This window comes from Gobius niger, assembly GCF_951799975.1.
Source record: "Gobius niger genome assembly, chromosome: 23".
NCBI lineage: Eukaryota > Metazoa > Chordata > Actinopteri > Gobiiformes > Gobiidae > Gobius > Gobius niger.
In genome coordinates, this window is record NC_136874.1 from 746,980 (window position 1) to 769,439 (window position 22,460).

General features: G+C 56.2%; 1 protein-coding gene across 1 annotated transcript; it reads right to left on the bottom strand.

Moving 5' to 3' along the window:
* Nucleotides 1–248: 248 nt before the first annotated feature.
* On the bottom strand, nucleotides 249–20,128 carry LOC306981868 (NALCN channel auxiliary factor 1-like; the record flags this gene model as incomplete). The annotated part of the gene is made up of 3 exons (XM_079581594.1): nucleotides 19,049–20,128; nucleotides 3,075–3,246; nucleotides 249–541 (listed from the first exon to the last, which is right to left on the bottom strand). The coding sequence occupies exons 1-3, from the start codon at nucleotides 19,700–19,702 to the stop codon at nucleotides 249–251; spliced, it is 1,119 nt and encodes a 372-aa protein (XP_079437720.1). The 5' UTR covers nucleotides 19,703–20,128.
* Between the last annotated feature and the right edge of the window lie 2,332 nt (nucleotides 20,129–22,460).

Sequence of the window (22,460 nt, forward strand, 5' to 3'; positions counted from 1 at the left end):
GCGTCTGTTTGTCACAGACCCGTGTTTTGACCTGCAGCGCCCGAGTCGTGAGAGAAACTTGTGTTTAGCCCTGTTTAGATTCGGACGTGAACTCTCCGCCCCCCCCCTCGTCCCCCCCCTCGCCCCCCCCTCGCCCCGCGCTCCGCTCAGACCGCGCGCCGTCCCTTTAAACGCTCCACTTCCTGTTCAGACTCGTCTCCTCCGCCCTTTGTGGAGTTTCTGTAAAATCCGTGTGAAGCTCTGTCTCCTCAGTCCTCGTTCGAAGAGCCCTCGTCCGACAGCGTTGCATTGTGGGAGGAGAGGAGCAGGGCCGTGTGCAGCAGCACCAGGGCCAGCAGGGGGCAGAGTTTGAGGCGGGGGCACGGCGCGGAGGAGGAGGAGCTCACGGGCGCCCCCTGCTGCTGCTGCTGCCGCTGACAGGAGGAGGGAGAGGCAGTCCTTTGCAGTGTCCCGTGTGGGGGGGGCGGGGACGGGGAGGGGGGGTCCCATCGCACGTCACAGCAGCGCGCCTCGCTGTCGAACACGGCGCCGGACATCAGCCCTGGGGGAGAGAGAGCGTTATCTGTGAGTGAATACAGCATGTCCCCGGCCCCGCCCCCAGCCCCGCCCCCAGCCCCGCCTCCAGCCCCGGTCCCAGCCCTGGGGGAGAGAGAGCGTTACCTGTGAGTAAATACAGCATGTCCCTGGCCCCGCCCCCAGCCCCGCCCCCAACCCCGGCCCCGCCTCCAGCCCTGGGGGAGAGAGAGCGTTACCTGTGAGTGAATACAGCATGTCCCCGGCCCCGCCCCCAGCCCCGCCCCCAACCCCGGCCCCGCCTCCAGCCCTGGGGGAGAGAGAGCGTTACCTGTGAGTGAATACAGCATGTCCCCGGCCCCGCCCTGAGCCCCGCCTCCAGCCCCGCCCCCAGCCCCGCCCCGGACATCAGCCCTGGGGGAGAGAGAGCGTTACCTGTGAGTGAATACAGCATGTCCCTGGCCCCGCCCCCAGCCCCGCCCCCAGCCCCGCCTCCAGCCCCGGACATCAGCCCTGGGGGAGAGAGAGCGTTACCTGTGAGTGAATACAGCATGTCCCTGGCCACAGCCCCGCCCCCAACCCCGCCCCCGGCCCCGCCTCCAGCCCCGCCCCAGCCCTGGAGGAGAGAGAGCGTTATCTGTGAGTGAATACAGCATGTCCCTGGCCCCGCCCCCAGCCCCGCCCCCAGCCCCGCCCTGGACATCAGCCCTGGGGGAGAGAGAGCACTAGGTGTGTTTAAGATGCCGCTGCGGCTCGCCTGGATGATCGGCGAGAGTAGCCGGCGCAACGGGGGCGGAGAAAAAAAGTCTGAATTCAATCCGACCCTCCACATGCAGAGAACAACGAGAGAGGCCTCAGATCACGCAGCGTCTCGTTCAGATATCGCGTTCATTTAAAGTTTATCCTAAATAAAAAGTCATTCACCTCCTGCTCTGTTTCCTTTACTCCAGAGACATCATTCTTCATCAGAGGAAACTTTACCATTTGTTTGTTTGTTCAAGTTTGTGAGATAAAATACGTCCTTTTAAATAATTAGTTTGTTCTGAAAAGCATCAAACATGAGCTCTATTTTAGGGGGCGATGCATAACTTGAATAGTTTCACTCATAGTTTATTTGTTTAGATCTAAAGAGGAGAGAGGGGAGGGGGCGAGGAGCACGTTTCTGATCACAGCAGACTCGTATCCAATCCCCTGCGCGTGAGCCGCGGACAGGTGGGCGTTTTCCCATCATGCACGGGGCCGTGGAGCCCCTGCAGTTGCCTCTGGAGAGATGCAGCGGCTGATCAAGTCGGCTGCTCTCGTTGGGGTCTCACGATCTTTCCGTGCCCCACGTGCCCGTGACATCAGAGCCCGTCTGGAGCAAGTCGGACAGAAATCTAACCGGCACCGTGCGTCTGCAGTCGGCTGTCAAAACTGCGTCCGTCTGGCTCATCTCAAACACACCTATTATCTGTGAGTGAATACAGCATGTCCCTGGCCCCGCCCCCAGCCCCGCCCCCAGCCCCGCCCTGGACATCAGCCCTGGGGGAGAGAGAGCATTATCTGTGAGTGAATACAGCATGTCCCCGCCCCCGCCCTGAGCCCCAGCCCCGCCCCCAGCCCTGAGTCCCAGCCCCGGCCCCGCCCCCAGCCCCGCCCCCAGCCCTGGTCCCAGCCCTGGGGGAGAGAGAGTGTTATCTGTGAGTGAATACAGCATGTCCCTGGCCCCGCCCTGAGCCCCGCCCCCAGCCCCGCCTCCAGCCCCGCCCCCAGCCCTGGTCCCAGCCCTGGAGGAGAGAGAGCGTTATCTGTGAGTGAATACAGCATGTCCCTGGCCCGTTCACTTTAGAGGAGCGTCATTAGTGTCAGGTGTGGAGCTGCTGGAGCTCATGGAGGATTCTACCACGTCCACATACTGTGAGTTACTTTCATGGCTTTCTGGTTGATTTTTTTATCACTTTTTAGTCGTGTTTTTGTGGCTTTGTTTGTGTAGAACGAGCTCAGAGCTGTTCTTCAATCAATCAATCAAAATTTATTTGTGTAGCGCCCAACAACAACCAGAAGGCGCCCAGAGCGCTTTCCAGGATAAAAACAAGAATCACAATAGACAACAATAAATACAAAAACACATAAAAACAGCAGTCGAGTCGGTGGCTCTGTTTCGAAAGCTTTTCTGAAAAGATGTGTCTTCAGCTGTTCTTCTCCACCGCTGCCTCTGAAATCCTCAGTCACTCAGAAAGTTGTTACTTCAGGTCTGAAGAGCCTCATGCACCAGCTTCATATAGAGGCTGCAGTTACACGTATGACCTGAGGGGGCAGTGGTGTGTAAATCTGTAGGACCTGTGAGTGTGTGAGCTGCAGGGGGCGGGACCTGTGAGTGTGTGAGCTGCAGGGGGCGGGACCTGTGAGTGTGTGAGCTGCAGTGCCAGTGCGGGCCAGCAGGGGGCAGTACCTGTGAGTGTGTGGGCTGCAGTGCCAGTGCGGGCCAGCAGGGGGCAGTACCTGTGAGTGTGTGACTGCAGTGGGCGGGACCTGTGAGTGTGTGAGCTGCAGTGCCAGTGCGGGCCAGCAGGGGGCAGTACCTGTGCAGATGAAGCTGGGGCTGCCCCCGTGGATGAGGTCCTCGTTGTCGGGGAGGATGTAGGGGCAGCTCTGCTGGACCTGGAGGCAGCTCTGGGCGCAGGGCACGGTGTCCGGGCAGGAGGGGGCCGTGCGGGGGAAGAACTGCGCACACAGCCACCACTTATACGCCATCTGTGGAGGGGGGGCAGAGGGTTACAGGGGGGCCACCACTTATACACCCTCTGAGGAGGGGGGGCAGAGGGTTACAGGGGGGTTCAGGGGGCAGAGGGTTACAGGGGGGCTCAGGGGGGCGCTCAAGGGAACATAAGTGACACAAAACCTCAGTGGTTTCCATTGAGCTTTCCATTGTATTCACGGTCCTGGACCCGGTCCTGAACCCGGTCCTGGACCCGGTCCTGGACCCGGTCCTGGACCCGGTCCTGAACCCGGTCCTGGACCCGGTCCTGGACCCGGTCCTGAACCCGGTCCTGGACCCGGTCCTGGACCCGGTCCTGGACCCGGTCCTGAACCCGGTCCTGGACCCGGTCCTGAACCCGGTCCTGGACCCGGTCCTGGACCCGGTCCTGGACCCGGTCCTGGACCCGGTCCTGAACCCGGTCCTGGACCCGGTCCTGGACCCGGTCCTGGACCCGGTCCTGGACCCGGTCCTGAACCCGGTCCTGAACCCGGTCCTGGACCCGGTCCTGGACCCGGTCCTGGACCCGGTCCTGAACCCGGTCCTGGACCCGGTCCTGGACCCGGTCCTGAACCCGGTCCTGGACCCGGTCCTGGACCCGGTCCTGGACCCGGTCCTGAACCCGGTCCTGAACCCGGTCCTGGACCCGGTCCTGGACCCGGTCCTGGTCGTGCTCTCCGGGGGAAGCCGGGGAGGCTGTGGTTTCCACGGCAACGCCTCCTTTATTTATTTATCTTTCCTTGTGAATGAAGCTCCGATACAAACCCGCCCCCCCCCACAGCCCCCCAGCACTAAACCTCTGGGCCTCAACGTGATTTTAGACACATTATTACCCAAATGAGAGAACACACTGTAAACACTGTAAATAAACTCACTCAGCTCCTTCATTATAGAAAAAGGAGAATCAACGACATCTGGTTAAAAAGAGTGAACCTAAACTAAACCTAAATCAGGACAGTTTAGACTCTGTGGCCTCTGTTCTCCACTGTGCTGCCGTGTGCTGGGCCCCGGGCCGTACAGAGCGGGTCAGGACCCATGTTCACCCCTGACCTCCACACGCGTGAAGCCTCTGACGTTCCTCTCATGTCTGTGTTTGAACACGCCTCCTTCCACACGCGTGTTACTCAGATGATTACATACGTGTGTAATCCTGAGGCAGACAATGGCTTTTCACAGTAATGACGGTCAGAAATAACATCAGACGGGGAGTCCAACCTGTGACCAGGGGAGTCCAACCTGTGACCAGAGGAGTCCAACCTGTGACCAGGGGAGTCTAACCTGTGACCAGGGGAGTCCAACCTGTGACCAGGGGAGTCCAACCTGTGACCAGGGGAGGCGAACCTGTGACCAGGGAGTCCAACCTGTGACCAGGGGAGTCCAACCTGTGACCAGGGGACTCCAACCTGTGACCAGGGGAGTCCAACCTGTGACCAGGGGAGTCCAACCTGTGACCAGGGGAGTCTAACCTGTGACCAGGGGAGTCCAACCTGTGACCAGGGAGTCCAACCTGTGACCAGGGGAGTCCAACCAGTGACCAGGGGAGTCCAACCTGTGACCAGGGAGTCCAACCTGTGACCAGGGAGTCCAACCTGTGACCAGGGGAGTCCAACCTGTGACCAGGGGAGTCCAACCTGTGACCAGGGAGTCCAACCTGTGACCAGGGGAGTCCAACCTGTGACCAGGGAGTCCAACCTGTGACCAGGGAGTCCAACCTGTGACCAGGGAGTCCAACCTGTGACCAGGGGAGTCCAACCTATGACCAGGGGAGTCCAACCTGTGACCAGAGGAGTCCAACCTGTGACCAGGGAGTCCAACCTGTGACCAGGGGAGTCCAACCTGTGACCAGGGGAGTCTAACCTGTGACCAGGGGAGTCCAACCTGTGACCAGGGGAGTCTAACCTGTGACCAGGGGAGTCCAACCTGTGACCAGGAGAGTCCAACCTGTGACCAGGGGAGTCCAACCTGTGACCAGGGGAGTCCAACCTGTGACCAGGGGAGTCCAACCTGTGACCAGGGGAGTCCAACCTGTGACCAGGGGAGTCCAACCTGTGACCAGGGAGTCCAACCTGTGAACCTGTGACCAGGGGAGTCCAACCTGTGACCAGGGGAGTCCAACCTGTGACCAGAGGAGTCCAACCTGTGACCAGGGACTCCAACCTGTGACCAGGGAGTCCAACCTGTGACCAGGGGAGTCCAACCTGTGACCAGGGGAGTCCAACCTGTGACCAGGGGAGTCCAACCTGTGACCAGGGGAGTCTAACCTGTGACCAGGGGAGTCCAACCTGTGAACCTGTGACCAGGGGAGTCCAACCTGTGACCAGGGGAGTCGAACCTGTGACCAGGGGAGTCCAACCTGTGACCAGGGGAGTCCAACCTGTGACCAGGGGAGTCCAACCTGTGACCGGGGGAGTCGAACCTGTGACCAGGGGAGTCCAACCTGTGACCAGGGAGGTGAACCTGTGACCAGGGGAGTCCAACCTGTGACCAGGGGAGTCCAACCTGTGACCAGGGAGTCTAACCTGTGACCAGGGGAGTCCAACCTGTGACCAGGGGAGTCCAACCTGTGACCAGAGGAGTCCAACCTGTGACCAGGGGAGTCCAACCTGTGACCAGGGAGTCCAACCTGTGACCAGGGAGGTGAACCTGTGACCAGGGGAGTCCAACCTGTGAACCTGTGACCAGGGGAGTCCAACCTGTGACCAGGGGAGTCCAACCTGTGACCAGGGGAGTCCAACCTGTGACCAGGGAGTCCAACCTGTGACCAGGGAGGTGAACCTGTGACCAGGGGAGTCCAACCTGTGACCAGGGAGTCGAACCTGTGACCAGGGGAGTCCAACCTGTGACCAGGGGAGTCGAACCTGTGACCAGGGGAGTCCAACCTGTGACCAGGGAGTCGAACCTGTGACCAGGGGAGTCCAACCTGTGACCAGGGGAGTCCAACCTGTGACCAGGGAGTCCAACCTGTGACCAGGGAGTCCAACCTGTGACCAGGGGAGTCCAACCTGTGAACCTGTGACCAACCTGTGACCAGGGAGTCCAACCTGTGACCAGGGGAGTCCAACCTGTGAACCTGTGACCAACCTGTGACCAGGGGAGTCCAACCTGTGAACCTGTGACCAACCTGTGACCAGGGAGTCCAACCTGTGACCAGGGGAGTCCAACCTGTGACCAGGGGAGTCCAACCTGTGACCAGGGGAGTCCAACCAATGACCAGGGGAGTCCAACCTGTGACCAGGGGAGTCCAACCAATGACCAGGGGAGTCCAACCTGTGAACCTGTGACCAACCTGTGACCAGGGGAGTCCAACCTGTGACCAGGGAGTCCAACCTGTGACCAGGGGAGTCCAACCTGTGACCAGGGAGTCCAACCTGTGACCAGGGGAGTCCAACCTGTGACCAGGGGAGTCCAACCTGTGACCAGGGGAGTCCAACCTGTGACCAGGGGAGTCCAACCTGTGACCAGGGGAGTCCAACCTGTGACCAGGGAGTCCAACCTGTGACCAGGGAGTCCAACCTGTGACCAGGGGAGTCCAACCTGTGACCAGGGGAGTCGAACCTGTGACCAGGGGAGTCCAACCTGTGACCAGGGGAGTCCAACCTATGACCAACCTGTGACCAGGGAGTCTAACCTGTGACCAGGGGAGTCTAACCTGTGACCAGGGGAATCCAACCTGTGACCAGGGGAGTCCAACCTGTGACCAGGGAGTCCAACCTGTGACCAGGGAGTCCAACCTGTGACCAGGGGAGTCCAACCTGTGACCAGGGGAGTCCAACCTGTGACCAGGGAGTCCAACCTGTGACCAGGGGAGTCCAACCTGTGACCAGGGAGTCCAACCTGTGACCAGGGAGTCCAACCTGTGACCAGGGAGTCCAACCTGTGACCAGGGGAGTCCAACCTATGACCAGGGGAGTCCAACCTGTGACCAGAGGAGTCCAACCTGTGACCAGGGAGTCCAACCTGTGACCAGGGGAGTCCAACCTGTGACCAGGGGAGTCCAACCTGTGACCAGGAGAGTCCAACCTGTGACCAGGGGAGTCCAACCTGTGACCAGGGGAGTCCAACCTGTGACCAGGGGAGTCCAACCTGTGACCAGGGGAGTCCAACCTGTGACCAGGGGAGTCCAACCTGTGACCAGGGGAGTCCAACCTGTGACCAGGGAGTCCAACCTGTGAACCTGTGACCAGGGGAGTCCAACCTGTGACCAGGGGAGTCCAACCTGTGACCAGAGGAGTCCAACCTGTGACCAGGGACTCCAACCTGTGACCAGGGAGTCCAACCTGTGACCAGGGGAGTCCAACCTGTGACCAGGGGAGTCCAACCTGTGACCAGGGGAGTCCAACCTGTGACCAGGGGAGTCCAACCTGTGACCAGGGGAGTCAAGCCTATGAACCTGTGACCAGGGGAGTCCAACCTGTGACCAGGGGAGTCCAACCTGTGAACCTGTGACCAGGGGAGTCCAACCTGTGACCAGGGGAGTCGAACCTGTGACCAGGGGAGTCCAACCTGTGACCAGGGGAGTCCAACCTGTGACCAGGGGAGTCCAACCTGTGACCGGGGGAGTCGAACCTGTGACCAGGGGAGTCCAACCTGTGACCAGGGAGGTGAACCTGTGACCAGGGGAGTCAAGCCTATGACCAGGGGAGTCCAACCTGTGACCAGGGAGTCTAACCTGTGACCAGGGGAGTCCAACCTGTGACCAGGGGAGTCCAACCTGTGACCAGAGGAGTCCAACCTGTGACCAGGGGAGTCCAACCTGTGACCAGGGAGTCCAACCTGTGACCAGGGAGGTGAACCTGTGACCAGGGGAGTCCAACCTGTGAACCTGTGACCAGGGGAGTCCAACCTGTGACCAGGGGAGTCCAACCTGTGACCAGGGGAGTCCAACCTGTGACCAGGGAGTCCAACCTGTGACCAGGGAGGTGAACCTGTGACCAGGGGAGTCCAACCTGTGACCAGGGAGTCGAACCTGTGACCAGGGGAGTCCAACCTGTGACCAGGGGAGTCGAACCTGTGACCAGGGGAGTCCAACCTGTGACCAGGGAGTCGAACCTGTGACCAGGGGAGTCCAACCTGTGACCAGGGGAGTCCAACCTGTGACCAGGGAGTCCAACCTGTGACCAGGGGACTCCAACCTGTGACCAGGGGAGTCCAACCTGTGAACCTGTGACCAACCTGTGACCAGGGAGTCCAACCTGTGACCAGGGGAGTCCAACCTGTGACCAGGGGAGTCCAACCTGTGACCAGGGGAGTCCAACCTGTGACCAGGGGAGTCCAACCTGTGACCAGGGAGTCCAACCTGTGACCAGGGGAGTCCAACCTGTGACCAGGGGAGTCCAACCTGTGACCAGGGAGTCCAACCTGTGACCAGGGGAGTCCAACCTGTGACCAGGGGAGTCCAACCTGTGACCAGGGGAGTCCAACCTGTGACCAGGGGAGTCCAACCTGTGACCAGGGGAGTCCAACCAATGACCAGGGGAGTCCAACCTGTGACCAGGGGAGTCCAACCAATGACCAGGGGAGTCCAACCTGTGACCAGGGGAGTCCAACCAATGACCAGGGGAGTCCAACCTGTGACCAGGGGAGTCGAACCTGTGACCAGGGGAGTCCAACCAATGACCAGGGGAGTCCAACCTGTGACCAGGGGAGTCCAACCAATGACCAGGGGAGTCCAACCTGTGAACCTGTGACCAACCTGTGACCAGGGGAGTCCAACCTGTGACCAGGGGAGTCCAACCTGTGACCAGGGAGTCCAACCTGTGACCAGGGGAGTCCAACCTGTGACCAGGGGAGTCCAACCTGTGACCAGGGGAGTCCAACCTGTGACCAGGGAGTCCAACCTGTGAACCTGTGACCAGGGGAGTCCAACCTGTGACCAGAGGAGTCCAACCTGTGACCAGGGAGTCCAACCTGTGACCAGGGAGTCCAACCTGTGAACCTGTGACCAACCTGTGACCAGGGGAGTCCAACCTGTGACCAGGGAGTCCAACCTGTGACCAGGGGAGTCCAACCTGTGAACCTGTGACCAACCTGTGACCAGGGGAGTCCAACCTGTGACCAGGGAGTCCAACCTGTGACCAGGGGAGTCCAACCTGTGACCAGGGAGTCCAACCTGTGACCAGGGAGTCCAACCTGTGACCAGGGGAGTCCAACCTATGACCAACCTGTGACCAGGGGAGTCCAACCTGTGACCAGGGGAGTCCAACCTGTGACCAGGGAGTCCAACCTGTGACCAGGGGAGTCCAACCTGTGACCAGGGGAGTCCAACCTGTGAACCTGTGACCAACCTGTGACCAGGGAGTCCAACCTGTGACCAGGGAGTCCAACCTGTGACCAGGGGAGTCCAACCTGTGACCAGGGGAGTCCAACCTGTGAACCTGTGACCAGGGGAGTCCAACCTGTGACCAGGGAGTCCAACCTGTGACCAGGGGAGTCCAACCTGTGACCAGGGAGTCCAACCTGTGACCAGGGGAGTCCAACCTGTGAACCTGTGACCAGGGGAGTCCAACCTGTGACCAGGGGAGTCCAACCTGTGACCAGGGGAGTCCAACCTGTGACCAGGGGAGTCCAACCTGTGACCAGGGGAGTCCAACCTGTGACCAGGGGAGTCCAACCTGTGACCAGGGGAGTCCAACCTGTGACCAGGGGAGTCCAACCTGTGACCAGCCTCACGAGTCTCCTGTTTACGGGACCAAAACCAGACTCAAACTTAAGCTCCGCCTTCACCGAGCGCGTGTGGCTTTACCCTAATCTAAAAGCTTCAAAAGAGCCACAAAAACACAATGAAAAAGTGATGAAGGAGCTGAGCTCAGATTTGTAGGTCTTAGCTTTCAAATGAGGCGCGACACTGGCCCAGAGGCTGTAACCTTCTAGATTTGGGTAAAGCTGAACTGGAGCTGTCACTCAATGAAGGCCTGACTCTCCTTCTTACACATAAAGATGGATTATTTACCTGTAAATGTGTCTCAAAGTTTCCTCCTTTGCTCTAACATGAAAACAATGTGTCTGTTTGTCCAGATCTAAATATATTTACATATTACAGTATTACATGTTATGGCCAGTAAAGGTATGACCACATGTCATTGTTTACTGTGTATAAATATGTTTCACCTACAGCGTCTCACAACAATAGTTCAGCACCACGGACAGCTCCGTTATTCTCAACATTATAATGAACAACTAAACTAAAGAGTTCCCTCGTACAGAAGAACCAGCACCACGGACAGCTCCGTTATTCTCAACATTATAATGAACAACTAAACTAAAGAGTTCACTCATACAGAAGAACCAGGACCATGGACAGCTCCTCTGCAGACCCACTGACCACTTTGTCCAGGAGTGACCTCTGACCTCCTCCTCAGATCAAAGGCCCAGCTGCCGAGGCCGGGTTAGAGGCCCCACAGCCGGGCACAGAGAGGAGCCGCGCCTCACACGCATCACGCCTCGCGCGCCTCGTACGACCCTGACTCTGGTGGAGGCAGAGAAGCACAGGCGGATTACTTCCTCCTCGCGCTCGCGGCTCCTCCTCTTAAACCCGGAGGAGCGGGTCGCGCCGGAGCGCCGGGAAACCCCCTGTTTTGGCAGAGACGGCTCATTTAACACAGACACTTCAGCACCACGGAGAGAGTCACCGAGGAGAGCGCGTTTACAGCAGGTCTGAGTGTTCACCCTGTGTCTGCCCAGGGCTACCACCAAAACATGTACAATAGGTTCCCAGCCAAGACGGACACTCCCAATGTGAGCGGGACGTTCCTGCTTTAATAAAGGGCTTTTATCAAAGAGTGTTTCATATTTTACTGTGAGACTTAACCTCTTAACCCCCACATGATCCCAGTGTCTCCAGTTTGGCTTTACCCAAATCTACAGGCTTAAAAAACATCAAATTAGCAACAGAAATGTGACAAATATCAAGATTCTTTGCCCTTTGAGACAAAACTGTTTTTTGAATCAGCTTGTTCTGAGTGAGAAAAATCTGTACATTATAGTTTCTCCTTCTTTTTTAAATATCTAAATATCCCCCCCTCGCCCCCCCCTCCCTCGCCCCCCCCCCCCCTCTCGCCCCCCTCCCTCGGCCCTGTAGATAATCTCTCCATAGAAAATGAGAATATCTTGCAGACTCAGTCCCGCTCTGGCCCTGCAGAGGCCGCTCCACATGGCAGATCCAGGTCACGGGGCCAAACGTTTGCAAACACTCCCCCCCCCCTCCTCTCGCCCCCCCCCCCCCTCTCGCCCCCCCCCCCCCTCTTGCCCCCCCCCCGTCCTCTCGCCTGTTTTTACGGGACATTAGCTCCGGAAAAGCCTCTCCAGCTCAAGAGCCACATCGTCCGCTCCATCTGCACCAACGCAAACAGTTCTTACAGCAGCAGGTCTAATACAGGTCTGAGGGTCTGAGGGACTGAGGGTCTGAAGGACTGAGGGTCTGAGGGACTGAGGGACTGAGGGTCTGAGGGACTGAGGGACTGAGGGACTGAGGGACTGAGGGACTGAAGTACTGAGGGACTGAGGGACTGAGGGTCTGACGGACTGAGAGACTGAGGGTCTGAGGGTCTGAGGGACTGAGGGTCTGAGGGACTGAGGGACTGAGGGACTGAGGGACTGAAGGACTGAGGGACTGAAGGACTGAGGGTCTGAGGGTCTGAGGGACTGAGGGACTGAGGGACTGAGGGTCTGAGGGACTGAGGGACTGAGGGTCTGAGGGACTGAGGGTCTGAGGGTCTGAGGGACTGAGGGACTGAGGGTCTGAGGGTCTGAGGGTCTGAGGGACTGAGGGTCTGAGGGTCTGAGGGTCTGAGGGTCTGAGGGACTGAGGGACTGAGGGACTGAGGGACTGAGGGACTGAGGGACTGAGAGACTGAGGGACTGTGGGACTGAGCTGAGGGACTGAGGGACTGAGGGACTGAGGGACTGAGGGTCTGAGGGACTGAGGGACTGAGGGACTGAGGGTCTGAAGGACTGAGGGACTGAGGGACTGAGGGACTGAGGGTCTGAGGGTCTGAGGGACTGAGGGACTGAGGGTCTGAGGGTCTGAGGGACTGAGGGTCTGAGGGTCTGAGGGTCTGAGGGTCTGAGGGTCTGAGGGACTGAGGGACTGAAGGACTGAGGGACTGAGGGACTGAGGGACTGAGAGACTGAGGGACTGTGGGACTGAGCTGAGGGACTGAGGGACTGTGGGACTGAGGGTCTGAGGGACTGAGGGTCTGAGGGTCTGAGGGACTGAGGGTCTGAGGGACTGAGGGACTGAGGGTCTGAGGGTCTGAGGGTCTGAGGGACTGAGGGTCTGAGGGACTGAGGGACTGAGGGACTGAGGGACTGAGGGACTGAGGGTCTGAGGGTCTGAGGGTCTGAGGGACTGAGGGACTGAGGGACTGAGGGACTGAGGGTCTGAGGGTCTGAGGGTCTGAGGGACTGAGGGTCTGAGGGTCTGAGAGTCTGAGGGACTGAGGGACTGAGGGACTGAGGGACTGAGGGTCTGAGGGACTGAGGGACTGAGGGACTGAGGGACTGAGGGTCTGAGGGACTGAGGGACTGAGGGACTGAGGGACTGAGGGTCTGAGGGACTGAGGGACTGAGGGACTGAGGGTCTGAGGGACTGAGGGACTGAGGGTCTGAGGGACTGAGGGTCTGAGGGACTAAAGGACTGAGGGTCTGAGGGTCTGAGGGTCTGAGGGACTGAGGGACTGAGGGTCTGAGGGTCTGAGGGTCTGAGGGACTGAGGGACTGAGAGTCTGAGGGACTGAGGGACTGAGGGTCTGAGGGTCTGAGGGACTGAGGGACTGAGGGTCTGAGGGTCTGAGGGTCTGAGGGACTGAGGGTCTGAGGGACTGAGGGACTGAGGGACTGAGGGACTGAGGGACTGAGGGTCTGAGGGTCTGAGGGTCTGAGGGACTGAGAGTCTGAGGGACTGAGGGTCTGAGGGTCTGAGAGTCTGAGGGACTGAGGGACTGAGGGTCTGAGGGTCTGAGGGACTGAGGGTCTGAGGGACTGAGGGTCTGAGGGTCTGAGGGACTGAGGGACTGAGGGTCTGAAGGACTGAGGGACTGAGGGTCTGAGGGACTGAAGGACTGAAGGACTGAGGGTCTGAGGGTCTGAGGGTCTGAGGGACTGAGGGACTGAGGGTCTGAGGGACTGAGGGACTGAGGGACTGAGGGACTGAGGGACTGAGGGTCTGAGGGACTGAGGGTCTGAGGGACTGAGGGACTGAGGGACTGAGGGTCTGAGGGACTGAGGGACTGAGGGACTGAGGGACTGAGGGACTGAGGGTCTGAGGGACTGAGGGTCTGAGGGACTGAGGGACTGAGGGACTGAGGGTCTGAGGGACTGAGGGACTGAGGGTCTGAGGGACTGAGGGTCTGAGGGACTGAGGGACTGAGGGACTGAGGGTCTGAGGGACTGAGGGTCTGAGGGTCTGAGGGTCTGAGGGACTGAGGGACTGAGGGTCTGAGGGTCTGAGGGTCTGAGGGTCTGAGGGACTGAGGGTCTGAGGGTCTGAGGGTCTGAGGGACTGAGGGTCTGAGGGTCTGAGGGACTGAGGGACTGAAGGACTGAGGGTCTGAGGGACTGAGGGACTGAAGGACTGAGGGACTGAGGGACTGAGGGACTGAGGGACTGAGGGACTGAGGGTCTGAGGGACTGAGGGACTGAGGGACTGAGGGTCTGAGGGACTGAGGGTCTGAGGGTCTGAGGGACTGAGGGTCTGAGGGACTGAGGGACTGAGGGACTGAGGGTCTGAGGGACTGAGGGTCTGAGGGTCTGAGGGTCTGAGGGTCTGAGGGACTGAGGGACTGAGGGTCTGAGGGTCTGAGGGTCTGAGGGACTGAGGGACTGAGGGACTGAGGGACTGAGAGACTGAGGGACTGAGGGTCTGAGGGACTGAGGGTCTGAGGGACTGAGGGTCTGAGGGTCTGAGGGTCTGAGGGTCTGAGGGACTGAGGGACTGAGGGTCTGAGGGTCTGAGGGTCTGAGGGACTGAGGGACTGAGGGACTGAGAGACTGAGAGACTGAGGGACTGAGGGTCTGAGGGACTGAGGGTCTGAGGGACTGAGGGACTGAGGGTCTGAGGGACTGAGGGACTGAGGGACTGAGAGACTGAGGGACTGAGGGTCTGAGGGACTGAGGGACTGAGGGTCTGAGGGACTGAGGGTCTGAGGGACTGAGGGACTGAGGGTCTGAGGGACTGAGGGACTGAGGGACTGAGAGACTGAGGGACTGAGGGTCTGAGGGACTGAGGGTCTGAGGGACTGAGGGTCTGAGGGTCTGAGGGTCTGAGGGTCTGAGGGTCTGAGGGACTGAGGGTCTGAGGGACTGAGGGACTGAGGGTCTGAGGGACTGAGGGACTGAGGGTCTGAGGGACTGAGGGACTGAGGGACTGAGGGACTGAGGGACTGAGGGTCTGAGGGACTGAGGGTCTGAGGGACTGAGGGTCTGAGGGACTGAGGGTCTGAGGGTCTGAGGGACTGAGAGACTGAGAGACTGAGGGACTGAAGGACTGAGGGTCTGAGGGACTGAGGGACTGAGGGACTGAAGGACTGAGGGTCTGAGGGTCTGAGGGACTGAGGGACTGAGGGACTGAGGGTCTGAGGGTCTGAGGGACTGAAGGACTGAGGGTCTGAGGGACTGAGGGACTGAGGGTCTGAGGGTCTGAGGGTCTGACTGAGGGTCTGAGGGTCTGAGGGTCTGAGGGACTGAGGGTCTGAGGGACTGAAGGACTGAGGGTCTGAGGGACTGAGGGACTGAGGGTCTGAGGGTCTGAGGGTCTGACTGAGGGTCTGAGGGTCTGAGGGACTGAAGGACTGAGGGTCTGAGGGACTGAGGGACTGAGGGTCTGAGGGTCTGAGGGTCTGACTGAGGGTCTGAGGGTCTGAGGGACTGAGGGTCTGAGGGTCTGAGGGACTGAGGGACTGAGGGACTGAGGGACTGAGGGACTGAGGGTCTGAGGGACTGAGGGTCTGAGGGTCTGAGGGACTGAGGGACTGAGGGACTGAGGGACTGAGGGACTGAGGGACTGAGGGACTGAAGGACTGAGGGACTGAGGGTCTGAGGGACTGAGGGACTGAGGGACTGAAGGACTGAGGGACTGAGGGTCTGAGGGACTGAGGGTCTGAGGGTCTGAGGGTCTGAGGGACTGAGGGACTGAGGGACTGAGGGACTGAGGGACTGAGGGACTGAGGGACTGAGGGTCTGAGGGACTGAGGGACTGAGGGTCTGAGGGACTGAGGGACTGAGGGACTGAGGGACTGAGGGACTGAGGGTCTGAGGGACTGAGGGACTGAGGGACTGAAGGACTGAGGGACTGAGGGTCTGAGGGACTGAGGGTCTGAGGGTCTGAGGGTCTGAGGGACTGAGGGACTGAAGGACTGAGGGTCTGAGGGACTGAGGGACTGAAGGACTGAGGGACTGAGGGACTGAGGGACTGAGGGACTGAGGGACTGAGGGACTGAGGGTCTGAGGGACTGAGGGTCTGAGGGACTGAGGGACTGAGGGACTGAGGGACTGAGGGACTGAGGGTCTGAGGGTCTGAGGGACTGAGGGACTGAGGGACTGAGGGTCTGAGGGACTGAGGGTCTGAGGGACTGAGGGACTGAGGGACTGAGGGTCTGAGGGACTGAGGGACTGAGGGACTGAGGGACTGAGGGACTGAGGGACTGAGGGACTGAGGGACTGAGGGTCTGAGGGACTGAGGGACTGAGGGACTGAGGGTCTGAGGGACTGAAGGTCTGAGGGACTGAGGGACTGAGGGACTGAGGGACTGAGGGACTGAGGGACTGAGGGTCTGAGGGACTGAGGGACTGAGGGACTGAGGGACTGAGGGACTGAGGGACTGAGGGACTGAGGGACTGAGGGACTGAGGGTCTGAGGGTCTGAGGGACTGAGGGACTGAGGGTCTGAGGGACTGAAGGTCTGAGGGACTGAGGGACTGAGGGACTGAGGGTCTGAGGGTCTGAGGGACTGAGGGACTGAGGGACTGAGGGACTGAGGGACTGAGGGTCTGAGGGTCTGAGGGTCTGAGGGACTGAGGGACTGAGGGTCTGAGGGTCTGAGGGTCTGAGGGTCTGAGGGTCTGAGGGACTGCGAGAGAGTTTAAAGAGAGAGTTTGGGCTGTTTTTTTTGTCAGACGTTTAGGAGAACATTCCAGCTCAGTGGCTTCCGTGAAACATAGACAAAGAACGACTCCAAATTCTTCCCAAAATGAGTCTAAAATGGTCCTGAATTATAAAGAACCAAAACTAAGACGAAACATTTCAACCTGACATCGATCTGACTTTCGTCCGTCAAAGTTTTGAAACTTCATCTGAAGCGTCTGAGTTTTAAAGCTGCTTAAAGTGAGAAGAAGCTCATCCGACTCTGAAAACAGAAGCAACATAAAAACAGGACCAGGTGACCTGAAGATTCAGCTTAAAGTTACAGATCAGATCCCACACATGGAGGTCAGAGGTCAGGACCAGGTCACAGAGTCAGGACCAGGTCACAGAGGTCAGAGGTCAGGACCAAGTCACATGTACGTCTGAGTCCCGGGTCCCACATGGAGGTCAGAGGTCAGGACCAGGTCACATGTACGTCTGAGTCCCGGGTCCCACATGGAGGTCAGAGGTCAGGACCAGGTCACATGTACGTCTGAGTCCCGGGTCCCACATGGAGGTCAGAGGTCAGGACCAGGTCACATGTACGTCTGAGTCCCGGGTCCCACATGGAGGTCAGAGGTCAGGACCAGGTCACATGTACGTCTGAGTCCCGGGTCATACATGGAGGTCAGAGGTCAGGACCAGGTCACATGTACGTCTGAGTCCCGGGTCATACATGGAGGTCAGAGGTCAGGACCAGGTCACATGTACGTCTGAGTCCCGGGTCCCACATGGAGGTCAGAGGTCAGGACCAGGTCACATGTACGTCTGAGTCCCGGGTCCCACATGGAGGTCAGAGGTCAGGACCAGGTCACATGTACGTCTGAGTCCCGGGTCATACATGGAGGTCAGAGGTCAGGACCAGGTCACATGTACGTCTGAGTCCCGGGTCATACATGGAGGTCAGAGGTCAGGACCAGGTCACATGTACGTCTGAGTCCCGGGTCCCACATGGAGGTCAGAGGTCAGGACCAGGTCACATGTACGTCTGAGTCCCGGGTCATACATGGAGGTCAGAGGTCAGGACCAGGTCACATGTACGTCTGAGTCCCGGGTCCCACATGGAGGTCAGAGGTCAGGACCAGGTCACAGAGGTCAGAGGTCAGGACCAAGTCACATGTACGTTTGAGTCCCGGGTCCCACATGGAGGTCAGAGGTCAGGACCAGGTCACATGTTCGTTTGAGTCCCGGGTCCAGAGCTTTAAAAACATTATGTTTTGATTTCAGCGTCAAAACTTCGAAGAAAACGAGGCTGAAAAACGTAAAAAACGAGCGACAAAAACAAAGGACAAAGTGATGAAAAAAGCAACAAAAACTATGAAGACACAACAACAACGTCTCAGTCAGGTTTGTGGGTCTTAGCTTTCAAATGAGGCGTCACTCTGGCCTCGAGGCTCCAGTCCAAGCTTTAGATTTGGGTAAAGCCGGCGGTGGGTCAGCGGGTAAACACGTACAAATACTTCAGTACTTTCACTTCAGTCATTTGACACAGCGACTTTTACTTTTGTTGAAGTAATATCTGAGCAGAAATATCCTTTTACTCCACAATAAATACTTTTACTGCAGTATGAGCAGCCCTGTTACTGCAGTATCTGTACTTTTACTCCACTATAAGTACTTTTACTCCAGTATTAGTACTTTTACTCCAGTATAAGTACTTTTACTCCAGTATTAGTACTTTTACTCCAGTATAAGTACTTTTACTCCAGTATAAGTACTTTTACTGCACTCACCTTGCACTGGTCCATGTACTTTTACTCCAGTATAAGTACTTTTACTCCAGTATTAGTACTTTTACTCCAGTATAAGTACTTTTACTGCACTCACCTTGCACTGGTCCATGTACTTTTACTCCAGTATAAGTACTTTTACTCCAGTACAAGTACTTTTACTCCAGTACAAGTACTTTTACTCCAGTATAGGTACTTTTACTCCAGTATAAGTAGTTTTACTCCAGTATAAGTAGTTTTACTCCAGTATAAGTACTTTTACTCCAGTATTAGTACTTTTACTCCAGTATAAGTAGTTTTACTCCAGTACAAGTACTTTTACTCCAGTATAAGTACTTTTACTGCACTCACCTTGCACTGGTCCATGTACTTTTACTCCAGTATAAGTAGTTTTACTCCAGTATAAGTAGTTTTACTCCAGTATAAGTACTTTTACTCCAGTATTAGTACTTTTACTCCAGTATAAGTAGTTTTACTCCAGTACAAGTACTTTTACTCCAGTATAAGTACTTTTACTGCACTCACCTTGCACTGGTCCATGTACTTTTACTCCAGTATAAGTAGTTTTACTCCAGTATTAGTACTTTTACTCCAGTATAAGTACTTTTACTCCAGTATTAGTACTTTTACTCCAGTATAAGTACTTTTACTCCAGTATAAGTACTTTTACTCCAGTATTAGTACTTTTACTCCAGTATAAGTACTTTTACTCCAGTATAAGTACTTTTACTCCAGTATAAGTAGTTTTACTCCAGTACAAGTACTTTTACTCCAGTGTAAGTACTTTTCCTGCACTCACCTTGCACTGGTCCATGTACTTTTACTCCAGTATAAGTACTTTTACTCCAGTATAAGTACTTTTACTCCAGTACAAGTAGTTTTACTCCAGTATTAGTAGTTTTACTCCAGTACAAGTACTTTTACTCCAGTATAAGTACTTTTCCTGCACTCACCTTGCACTGGTCCATGCACGTGCGCACCGAGTACGGCCCCGGTTCGTACTTGAGCGCGAGCGCCTCGAACTCCTCGTACTTCTCGAGCGCGTGCAGGTCGTAGCGCTGATACGCCGCCACGCACGCGCCGCACGTGCCGTCGGGGCCCTCGTGCAGCGCCGCCAGGCTGCAGTTCAGGCGGTCCGGACGCGACGCGCCGCGCAGCAGCTCCAGGAGCGAGTACGCGCTACAAAACGACAGGTACAGGCTGCTGACGTTCACGGCCCACGTGCCACGGCCGGCCCGGTCAGAAATGTTCCCACACAAGTGCTCCACGTCCGAGAAGGTGAAGGAGTTCTTTGACAGCTCCTCGTCCTCGTAGCTGTCCTCGAACCTGTCGCACAGCGGGGTGGAGGAGTTGTCCATGAACACGGCGCGCGGCTCCTTCTGCGGCGCCGCTTTGGCCTCAGCGCGGAACCACAGGTGGTCAGAGAGCAGCGCGAGCAGCAGCGCCACGGAAGCCCAGGACAGTCGGCATCGCTCGGTCAGCGCGCAGGGCGGGCAGGGCGGAGGGGGAGGCTCGGGGAGGCTGCTGTAGCGCGGGGGCTCTATCCAGATTGGGGGGAAGCCGTCGACATCTTCGTGCTGCCAACACGTCCCGGCTCCCTGGGTCATATTTCGGGAACGGGCCGACTCCACCGCGGGGGCTCCTCTGCTGCCGCAACAGTCATCGACGTCGTGGGGGTGAAAGGCCTGCGCGTCGCCTCGCGTTCAGCGGAGATTCCCGTTCAGCGGAGCGTGGGCCGCAGCCTCCTCCAGCCCGCGTCCCATGGCTGAGCGCTGGGGCCCGCCTCTGCGCAGCCTCGTCGCCGCGGTTTAGCAGCCCTCGGGGGGGGCAGCGGCGGCGGAGTGTCCCCTCATGGCGACGCTGGAGGGGCCCGGGGGCCGGGGAGAGGTCGCTGCGCCGCTTCGCTGTGCCGCTCGCGTCGGTGGTGCGCGTCCTCAGCAGCTGTCCGTGTTCATCGCGCGGCCGTTATCCAGTCGCCGCCATGTTCCGACGCTGTGGATGGAGGATGTGGAGGATGCGGCGGAAAGTGGGCGACAAACACGGCACGAAGCGCGTCCGGCGCGCGCCTTCGCAATAAGAGCGGCAGGATCTCAACGCTGCGGATTTACAAAACAAAAGGCGCCACTGGGACGCGCGGTCAGGGCGGCAGGAGCGGCAGGGACGGACTGGGCGTTTCCAGCCTGAGCTCAGGGTCGCTTTGTTCTAAACTCGTGTTTCTGTGACTAAACTGAGGCTAAAACTCAAGCAGAAGTCCATAATAGTCCATAATAAGACACAAACTGAGACTAAAATCTGCAGAACTTTTCCAACTGTGAAGGAAGGAGAGACAGAGACATCCAGGAGAAAGTTATAATCTGTTAAAGGATCTGTATCCTGCTATTTTGGCCATTCCAAAGTTAAGTATAGGCATGTATATGATATATTGTACCTCTACCACTATGGAGCACTCATTATTGTGATAAATATAAGTGTTTTCTGGAGGTATTTTTCAAACCCGGAAGACAAAACGCTTCGATTCAGTTAACTCCGCCCCCTCTCTCCGCACATACTTTACCGTAATATAAATAAACAGCAATAAGTGAAGTCACTCCACGATGCAGTTATACGGAGTTGACATCTGCAACACAGCTTCATAAATGGCTAACACACATGCTAATATGCTAACACACATGCTAATATGCTAACACACATGCTAATATGCTAACACACATGCTAATATGCTAACACACATGCTAATATGCTAACACACATGCTAATATGCTAACACACACATGCTAATATGCTAACACACATGCTAACACACACATGCTAATATGCTAACACACATGCTAATATGCTAACACACAAGCTAATATGCTAACACACATGCTAATATGCTAACACACAAGCTAATATGCTAACACACATGCTAATATGCTAACACACAAGCTAACCCGCGTTTGGACTGACTCACCCTCTGGTCCATCGCTGTTTACATTGTGGGACTCGCGTTGGTCATAAAAGTTAATCCACTTTGGTTCAGGTGAAGGTTCACCAAACAGAGACAGTCACAGAAAAACTATATTTTGGTGAAAGTCGCTGAATCCCGGAGAAAAAAAACAACTTCTGACGAGTGGCCTCTTCTTTAGGAAGGTTGAATAAACTCCTCGTCCTCGTAGCCAAACGCGCTTCTTTTTCTCCGTGACATGATCGTTAGGTAAGAATAAAGAACAGGTGTGTCCAGTTATAACGAGCTCCATCTTCAGCTGCAGCGCAAACATGACTGATCTGTTCAGACGCTCTGGGGGTGTTTTTGATAAGGAAATAGCAGAACAACATGGCTAAAAGCTCCAGGATATAGGACCTTTAAAATGAGACTAAACTGAGGCCAAAACGACCTCCTGTGTCAACAAGAGCAGAACTCCCTGTTAAAGCCCAGGAGAATCAGCACCTCGGACAGCTCCATCAGAGGCCAAAGCCTTTCACCATGTAACAGCACAGATACAACTTTTAAAACACAAATATTATATTTTAATGCCACAAACGAGGAAAAATATATAATAAAACATTTCATCAAACAGAGGAGAGAAAATTGTGTTTGCGATGCACACTGTCATTGTGTCCTTGGGCAAGACACTTCACTTTGTGTGACAGAGAGTGAATGGGTCAGGGGCTCCTCACTGTAAAGCGCTTCGGGCCTAACAAACTCCATTTACCATCACATATATGTATTTTTATATTTACTCAATAGATTTTTTTCCCAACATTTCTACTATTTTTCTCTTTCTCTTTTTTCTATTTTTCTCCCTATAATTTTCCCCATATTTTTCAAAATGTTCCCAATATTTTTTCCCAATTTCCCTTATTTTCTCATCGTTCCTCCGCTACTTTGTCCCATTTTTTAAATAAAGGTCCCAGTACTTTTGAATCAGCACCTCGGACAGCTCCGCCCCATGTTGGCTGTGGCTTCATTGCTTGGTCAGATATTACTCTAATAAATGCTGCTCAGTCATACTCTTAAGGTAAAGTACTGAAGTATTTGCTGTAGAAGTACTGGAGTATTCAAAGTTTAAATAAGTGTTGGGAAAAATAACTTCTGTTCGGCAACACGACAGGGACAAACCTTCTTCTTCCTCGTGGTTGTGAGTCATTATTACACTTTTAACATGAACCAAACGCAGGCACAAGTCAAACAAGTAATATTCACACTTTTACGTCACATTTATTCATTTATTTATTTCGTTAAAGCAGAAATAATCATCTCTTAAGAACTTTACATGTGTGGCAGCAGCAGCTCTTCACTCACTCAGTGCAGATTCATCTTAAAAAGGCGTTTAAAAAAATACACATGAAATAAAAACAGACTTTTTATCCTAAAATCACACA